The sequence below is a fragment of the Monopterus albus genome, unplaced genomic scaffold, assembly GCF_001952655.1.
Source record: "Monopterus albus unplaced genomic scaffold, M_albus_1.0 scaffold125.1, whole genome shotgun sequence".
NCBI classification, from domain to species: domain Eukaryota; kingdom Metazoa; phylum Chordata; class Actinopteri; order Synbranchiformes; family Synbranchidae; genus Monopterus; species Monopterus albus.
Window position 1 is genome coordinate 201,358 of NW_018128005.1, and position 9,143 is coordinate 210,500.

Sequence of the window (9,143 nt, forward strand, 5' to 3'; positions counted from 1 at the left end):
TCGGAACGTAGATTGACCAGTAAATCGAGAGCTTCGCCTTACAGCTCAGCTCCTTCTTCACCACGACGGACCGGTACATTGACCGCATTACTGCAGAAGCTGCACTGATCCACCTGTCAATTTCCCGTTCCATCCTTCCCTCACTCGTGAAGGACACATGCAGATGTGTCCTAGTAAAACCACAGTCACCTCTCAGTCATCTGAGCAGACACTGATGCAGCTGGTTACCGTGGTGATGTCTGCACGTTCCTCAGCTGCTGTGGAGGTGAATGATGAAGAGACTGAAGTCAGTAAAATAAACGGGATGAGAGAACATCTGTCTTATGGAGTGCACAAGACGAAAGCTGCTTTGCAAATTTCTTTTTCATTCTGTTGAATTATTCAAAATCTCCCCATCATTCTTTTCTCTCTCCAGATTCTGATGACTTGGATCCAGATCTGGCCAAGTTGGCATCTCTCGGTTTTATTGGCTGCCTGTCTGCTGTCCACTTTAACTCCATCAACCCCTTGAAAGCTGCTCTGCTTCACCCGGACACCAGCCCCATCATCATCGCGGGACCTTTAGTCCAGTCCAGCTGTGGCTCCTCAGCTTCGGCCAATCCCTACACAGCTGAAAACACACATCACCTGTCAGGTACGAGTGAAGATCTGAACACTTTCAGCATTTCACTCATTTTGGGAAAGGTTAAATGACCAGTGGTGCTTTTTATTAAGCCAGAAATAATGTGAGGAGGCGCCGCTGGAGTGCTGTGATTTCAACTGTCCAGTGAGTCAGGCAGAAATTAATTCAAATTACTACCAGGATCTGTGTTAAGGTTTTCGTCATTTTAGGTTTCATTTGCTGTTGCATCTTCCTACCACAGTAGATGGTTTTATAACCTGTCTGTCCATCAGCTCTTTATATATTTTTAAAATGTTGATCTTTATTATTTGATGATCCACTGATACTGTATGTGTTCTGTTTGTCTGAGGCCAGGGTGTTCTCATTTTTCAAAGCATGCAGCCACCCTAGACGGTGCGTCAGGAAATCAACATAACTGAAGTACAATATTAACCAAAGTGGGTTTCTGCATCATTAACTAATACTGTGCTCATGTCTTTTGCCCATTTTTCAATGTCGAGATTTGTTTTACAGTTTATTTTGTAGTTTGTTTTAGCTTTTATGGTGCTCACATGGGGCATATGACCAAATACAAGTGCTACTAATCAAATTACCACAAACCAAACCTGTCTCATAGAAATCATATACTAAATAGTACGACATTTTAAGTGCTGCCTGGATTTTATTCAGTCGGTGTTTGAGTGAAGTGAATGAAGTGCTACATTTATGAACAGCACTTGAGCTGCAGGGAGGAGGGAGGAGGTTGTGGGGGATGATGGGAATACAAAGTGCAGGGCTTTGACACCACCATCAGGGATTCACAGAGTCCGGTGTCAGTGCATTCTCTTAGAGAGACACTGTAGAAGTCTGTTAATGTTTGTTGTTGATCAGCATGTCACTGGACATTTTTGGTACTAAACCAGACCATGATCGTTCTATAACCTTAACCAAGTCCTGCTAGTGCCTTAACATAACCATTAACATGTGGAAAAGCTAAAATTGTACTATAAAATTTGATTGGCTGAAAACGAATGCATTCATTACATTAATAGGAAATCGTGTCTGGTCTGTATTAGTCCCTCAGAATGTTGTACATTAATATATAAACAAATCCTTGGAGTCGAGGTTGCAGACTACTTAGTACATACAAAATTTGCAGCCAAGGGTGCAATATTCCATCACAGAGTACTGGTTGACTTTTGGTTACAATCAAGCTGCCCCAAAATCTGCACTGTGCACGTTGACTTGTGGTGTTTTTCCATCGGCACGAGTCAGCCCTGCCGAGCCGAGGCGTGTATGGCAGAGCTGTGCTGAGCTGCTCCCGCAGCTGCACAGTAGAAAGCACTGTTTATCTTCCACATCTTGATCACGTGGGAATAACGTGCGTGTATGGGATATTCACAGCAAATTGAAGCTGTTTTCATGCCCTGATGTTTGACAACATGGGAAACATGGAAAAAAGATAATTCAGAGGATGGTTTTGCTCTTCTCTTTGCTTGGTCATTTCTGACACTGTTGAAGTAAATGTGTAATAGTAGTTTGGCTAAAGGGCTAGGGGAATTAAAAGCCAAGACTAAATGTGCCAGTGAAAATGATGTATGCATAAAAATAAGTTTCTCTGTGTGAGTCTAATTCTGGTGGGAGCTGCTATTTCGGTCTGTTTAATGAGCTCATTAAGTATGTAAACTTTGTTGTGGAGACTCAATGACAATATGCTTGATGAGATAATTACTTGGACCACAAAGGGGAGATTTCAGTGCTCTCTTTCAGCAGCTTCATGTTGCTGTAGTATTTTCTTTGGGGAGCTGCTGTTATATTCTGTCTGGTGTGATTGATGATTCTCTGATTGTGTCTCTGAATTTCTCCTTGTATGTTTTACTGCTCTGACTCATTTCTTTTATCTTTGCTCTTATTTTCCCCCATTCTCATTTATTTGTTCACTATCATTTTCTGCTGTTTTTCCCCTTCTTCTCATTCTCTCTGCTCTTTGGGGCTTTTCATTTTTTGTTTCTCTTCTATTTTCACACCTTTCATTGCTCCTTCCTGCAACTTTCTCTGCTGTAGACCAGTCTGGCTCACTGGGTTCCGGTCAACCTTTAGTCAATGCCATCAAGACTGACTCTGCTCTCATTGGAGGTACTGAGGTTTTTCACCATCTTTTATTTCACTGGAACCTGTGTCATCTTGTTTCACTATGTTTTTTTTATTGGACTTCTCTTAACAATGTTCAAGGATAGTCAGAGACTGTATTCAGCATTTATTAATGAGATATTCTGCTGAAATACCAGCAAAGGTGATGTGATGGGAAAGAAATTCCATCAAAAGTAAGTTAAAATTTTTGCTTTTCTTTCAGGTTAGATTGATTTCAAATTGAAAATTGAATGGTTCCAATAATATACCATAATAAAGGCAGAGAGAAAAAAGTCAGATAGTCAAGTCATTTAAAACTGTCCATTAAATCTCTTCGTGTCTCTGTGCACAAAAAAACAGCAGAACTAATTAACTCACAGCTAAAATGACCTTCCACTGGAGAAATTTTCACACAGTTATCTTCTAATGTGTAAAACCAAAAATAAAACACTGTGAAATTGATTTTTGCTATATTTTGAAATTCCAATTAGATGAAACATTCTCTGGATAATGAAATGTGCAAAACAGGAGCAAGAGTCCAAATGTGCGAATTTTCTTTTTTTTTTTTTTCTTCACACGACCAGCCTGCAGTGTAATAGAAGTATATGGGGTGGAGAAATCATGTAGTGACTTCACAGCAGTTTCAAAAAGCTCCTGTGAAGCCACTGTGATAGATTTTGCTTCACAGTGAGTCAGCACATCATTCAGCAAGAAACAAGACTTTCTAGGCTTCAGCGATTATTAACCTGCATGTTAATTCAAGTGTTTAAAAAAAGACGAGGAAATTTAGTACGTGATCATAAAATAGATTCCAATATCATAAAAGACATTCTTTATACTTTGTGCAGTTCAGCCAATATGCAGCACAAATAACAATTGGATGAATGTTTACCAATTATAATGTATTGATGTTAAAAGTCATGAAGGGCTTTTTAGTGTTTTAATGATTTGAAAATTATAAAATTGTTTATAAAAGCCATGATGCAGTCTGACCAAAGTGATCAACTACAGAAACACAGGAAAAATGCATTAAATTTCTAAAACATGTTTAGTGTTTACCTTATTTCCTATTAAATGTATATGGTTAATATGCGAAAGTGGAAAAACATTTTTTTCATCAGCCTAGTGCTTTAGCTCTCATAATGTAGCAGTCTTAATTAATATTCTTAAATAGTCTTGTGTAATTTAGTTATCTGGAGCTATACTGCATGTGTGTTTAGTAGAGATTGATCCAAAGCATGTTTAGCTTAGCACAAAGACAGCAAGCCGAGGGAAATAGCTAGCTTAGCCAAAAATAAACATCTCCACGACTGTTTACATTTCCTGTCTTGTTAGCCAACTAGCTACGATTACATCCAAAAGTCAACCTGGGTGTCGCTCAAAGTCTGAAGTGTGTCTCCACTTGAAACATGAAATAAGGATCTTGGCTAGCCTTTTCCTGCTGCTTCTAGTATTTGTGCTAAGCTATTCAACTCACAGAGACATAATCGATATCTATCTTGCTGCCTATCTCCAAGTAAAGGTGTATTCATATTGTGGGAAAACAGCTCTTGTATGGACAAAATCACTGAGATCTTGAGGCACAGGTAAAATGTGAGTTGTGACTGTGCCAACCAGCCCTGACAAGACTCTTGTTTTTCAGCAATAATGTGGATATGCCTTATTTAGTTAAATATGTTGAGTATGTCAGTTCATATCCACTGCCTTGCAGGTGTCATAGCGGTGGTGATCTTTGTGATTGTTACTGGCCTGGCAATAACTGCCAGATTCCTCTACCGGAGAAAAGAAACGTATGTGAACCGGGATGTGAAGGGAGTGAAAGAGCGGGACAGCCCAGATTTCCCTTTTAACAACCAAACCGACTCCCAGAACGTCTCCAGTGAAAACCCCAAGGAGTATTTCATTTAACTGAAGGCCTGATCAGCTGGTGGGTTTTGGAGCTGAGGGTGCAGACAGGGTTTCCTTCCACAGCTCAGGACACTGCACTCAGAGCTACTCAGACACTTCGATGGAGGCTGTGGCTTTACAGCATGTGGAAAGCAAAAAGGAACAATGGCCACAGTTTTGTTTTCTACTGTATTTAGTGTTTATACTGATATAAACAGGCAACAGTGCTGGACTTGAATGGCATTGATCTCCTTGTTCCAGAAATTGTAAATATTACAAAATGTAAATGTTGGAGTATTGTCTACAACAATTTAGCTAAATGTCACTGTCATACAGAAAAGTTGCAAATATTCTTGTTTGTTTTATGGGTTAAGATTATTCAAACAACTATTTCATCATCTAAGGTGCTTGGAATATGGCTTTTTCACTTTTCTGTGCGGAGGAAGAATGTACAGTATATTTGCTAAATTGGAACTGGAAATATTTTCCCCTTAATTAGGCCATCAGAGGGCATTTATGTGAATGTGGTTTCCTTATGTGGAATGCATTTATCTTATGTGCTTAGCCAATAGCTTCCACCGAGTGCATCCTGCTAAGTCCCTGTAGTCAACATACATCCAACAAATTCCAGGATGGTTTTTGATTATTTTTTTTTTTTTTTTTTTTATTCAGCACATGAATTAAACATTTTATATCGACATTGTGCGACCATAGAATTTTGATGTTGCTAAAGTGTTATCTTCAAAGTCACTATTGTTGGAGAGATGTTGAGACTTGTAGAAGAGCTATTGCTTTTTCACTTATTTTTTGGCTTTGCCCCTTTTTTTACTTTTCTTTTCCCTGGTCAGTCTTTCCATTGTAACATTAAAGTACAAAAGCACAGAACAAAAACACATTTATGAGCATTGAACCGTTTTAGTTTCCTATAGTTTACAGGCTAAAACTTGTCCAGGTTGTTCACTCAGTCATAAAAGGTGTCCTCCTCCCTGCTGTATGCTACCTGCTGGGAGCTTCCTCTCCCTGCTCTCTGAATGTCTCTGAACAGTAAAGCTTTTAACAGAGACAGCAGCACAGACTCTAACACCGTGTCTGTCTGTCACCTCGTTCACTGCACGTAGAGGCAGGTAATATGTTTTTGAAATGCTAATCTGCTTCAGCCTGACAGGTGGACTGTGAGAAAGCAGAGATGATTAGAGTGACAGATAATCCGAGAGACCGTGCAGACATCCATTACCTCCATGTGCAGACATGGATGTAATGCAAACGCATTCTGATATTAATACTGAAAATGGATCTAATCCCTCTATGTGTTAATTCAGCTCATGTGTACAGAGTGCCTCAGTTGGAGGGAGGCTGAGAAGCAGAAAGTGGATAGACAGCAGCTGTTTCTCAAACACACACACCGCCGTCTCTGCAAGTCCCCAAAACACTAATGGGATTTTAATGCCAAAAGTTGCTAAAACTTCAAAGTGAATTATTCATCTATTTGTGTTACTGACCCTAATGTGGTGTTCCAACAACAGTGAATATGATGTGGTGTCAAAAGCAGCACCGAGGTCTAGGAGTATGAGAATGGTCAGAAGGCCTGCACCCACTGAAAGAAGATCAATGGTCATTTTAACAAGTACTGGTAATATCAAAAAGTAACAACAAAAAGAAGACATGACTTCATGAAATATTTGGTTTCAAGGCTCAAACACTACACAGCTAGGAACATCCTAGCACTTGTCTGCAGATACAGTAATTTTAAGAGCTTCTTTATTTTTTATATGCAGCCTACTGAACTGTTCATTCTCGTCTGGCATTATGTTCTCAGGGCTGTACATCGTATCATTCAATAAAGAGTCAATGAAGAAGTAAAAGCTTTCCAATCTAACAATCTTGCTGATTGCTTGCTGTTAGCTAGCAAGCTTGTTAGCACTGCTGCTAATGGGATTATGACATTGTTGACATGTTCCTTTATTAGTATGAACACACACACACACACACACACACACACAGTATAGTTTGTGTACATTCATTCAGCCTGGAAATCTTCACTATAGAGCACCAAATGTGAATTATTCTACAGCTGAAAATAATCCCCAACAAATGCGTGGTTCAACATGTTTAGGTAAGGTTTGTTAAAAACTGTGTTCCCCGGCTGTTTTAGCAAATCACTGAGCCTATTTTCATAAGTAAAACTACATTTATGGCCAGTTTTAAAGATTTACATAGGAACCAGTGGGTGTAGGCTGAGGACACACAGTAGGGAAGTCAGATACCACAGAGATTTTGCAGCTAAATAAAGGTGATTATCCTTATTTTGAAACAGAATAAGACCAGCCTTATCTTTGTAGTGTTTCTTTTGACAATGTACTGATTTAAAGTTGGTGTTAAAAGTGTAAATGTTGTTTTTGGTGAATAACAGTGGTGTTGAGTCTGAGTGACCTGGCATACAGACTGTATCCATATTCTGGTTGTTTGGTTACCAACAGATTCCTGTTTGATGAAAATAAATGATGATAATTTAATAAGATAAGATCCTGTTTTTTATTTTAGCTTTGTAGCTGAAGCTTGTGAACCAATTAGTTCAAGCGTTTACATGTCTAAAGGCTCTTCAGAATCCTGGCATATGTCACCACAGCAACTTTAAATTTTGTTGACATAGGACTCTCTTCAAAACACTCAAACCACTGAGCTCTTTTGTTTCTTTTAGAGTAAATGAAGCTGACACGCAGCAACAGCTCCCCCCTCAACAACCAGAACAATTTACATCTTTTATGTTTGCTCCTTCAAACCATAGTGTGGGTGGATACACATCTGTCAATGCTGACATTTCTGATGGCTGTTAACAATCTTTAGCTCAGAGAGGAGGCAAATATGTAAAGCTGTGAAGCATTCAGGAGCAAAAGGAATCAAAGTGATTCTGTGTGAAGAGCCACTTACCCTCTGTGCCTTTTTAAACACTCAGGCGCTTGAGGATGCTAAATGATTCGACTGCCTCAAAACCCTGCTTGATTCTCGTAGAGTAAATCTCCTCGGGCTAATAGCTGACACCTTCAGCATCATTAGTGATATCAAAGGCCCAGTGATGGAATTTCAAACACTATAAAGATCAGCTAATCTCTATGGCCAACTAGAATTTAAAGAGATCAAATATTCATCTTCAGGCAATGTATTATGCACCGTTTACCCCCTTTTCCATCGCCTGGTACAGACTCGACTCGCTTTTGGTCCCGGGAGCTTAGCTTCAGTTAATACAATAACTACAGTAAAGTAGTGGTTAGCGTTAAATAATGTTGCTTTTAAAAATGGTGCTTTTCTTTGTTCTAGGGTGTCTTTCACGTTGATGACGCGACTTCTCTCACCACTCACTAGTCTGCAATGTGTATACACACGTCACCATTTCATATCGCTTCTGCTCACTTGAAACATTTGACATTTGACTGATAAAAAAACAAATAAGGCAAGTCAAGTGGAGTTGAGTCGATACCAGGTGGTGGAAAAAGAGCTTATGTGTTTGGTTATGATGCACTGGGATGCAGCTCCGTCTCTTTGACTGCTTTTATCAGCCAGTCGGCTTCAAGGTGTTTGAGTTGTCAAGCTTGAAAATATCATTTTTAAACAAACTTTTGTTTTCATCCACAGTGACATTAAAGTAGCTCATAGGATTATTATACTGTATGTAGTCACTTCTTTGTGATTCTCTGATTCTTTTCTGTTGACCCAGTGTTACTACGGAGCTGCCTCTGTCTTCAAGTGATGTTGTATTAACAGTGCACTTTGTTGTCTGCATTGGTTCAGGGTTTTGCTGTGTTGTTATACTTTATGTGCACCTTTTTAAATTACCTTTGTATGTTAAAATGGGCACTTTGTTTCCCCTTAGATGTTTTTTGTGCCATCCAATACTAAATTGCTGCATTTGTCCAGCACACACATTTTACAACATTTCCCTCCAACACTGGGTCACTTTAATAATTAGGTACCTAGCTAACATGTTACATTAGCTGAGCTATCTAGAATCAGAATCAGCTTTATTGGCCAGGTGTGACGGACACACGAGGAATTTGACTCTGGTACATCGGCTCTCAATGTGCAAAACAGTGAACCAGCATAAGGCTGTGTAATATAACAAAATAGCAGTATTAACATCAACAAACAGTGCAAACAATACAGAAAAAGCAGTACAAACAGACAGTAAACAATGCAGACAACAAAGGAATGTTCATTGAAATGAGATAAATAGGGATAAAACAGAGTAGCCGTCCAGAGGGGAGGAGTTCAAACAGATTGTATCCGGGGTGTGAGGGATCAGCAGTGATTCTCTCCGCCCTCCTTTTGACCTGTGAGGTGTACAGGCCCACCATGGAGGGCAGGCTTGCACCACTGACCTTTTCTGCAGTCCTGACTGTCCGCTGAAGTCTGTACTTGTCCTGTTTGGTTGCTGAGCCAAACCAGACAATGTTGGAGGTGCAGAGAACAGACTCAGTGATTCCTCTGTAGAACTGTATCAGCAGCTCCTGAGGCAGGGCGAAACTCCTGA

General features: G+C 39.6%; 1 protein-coding gene across 1 annotated transcript in view; it reads left to right on the forward strand.

Annotated features, from left to right (window-relative positions):
* The window catches only part of LOC109967097 (contactin-associated protein-like 4), an 84,299-nt gene extending 77,188 nt beyond the window's left edge, over positions 1-7,111 (forward strand). Inside the window, exons 22-24 of the mRNA XM_020612452.1 lie at positions 416-634; positions 2,666-2,737; positions 4,443-7,111. Coding sequence (XP_020468108.1) covers positions 416-634; positions 2,666-2,737; positions 4,443-4,639 — 488 coding nt within the window. The 3' untranslated portion in view covers positions 4,640-7,111. The remainder of the gene's footprint in view (positions 1-415; positions 635-2,665; positions 2,738-4,442) is intronic.
* Positions 7,112-9,143: the final 2,032 nt, after the last annotated feature.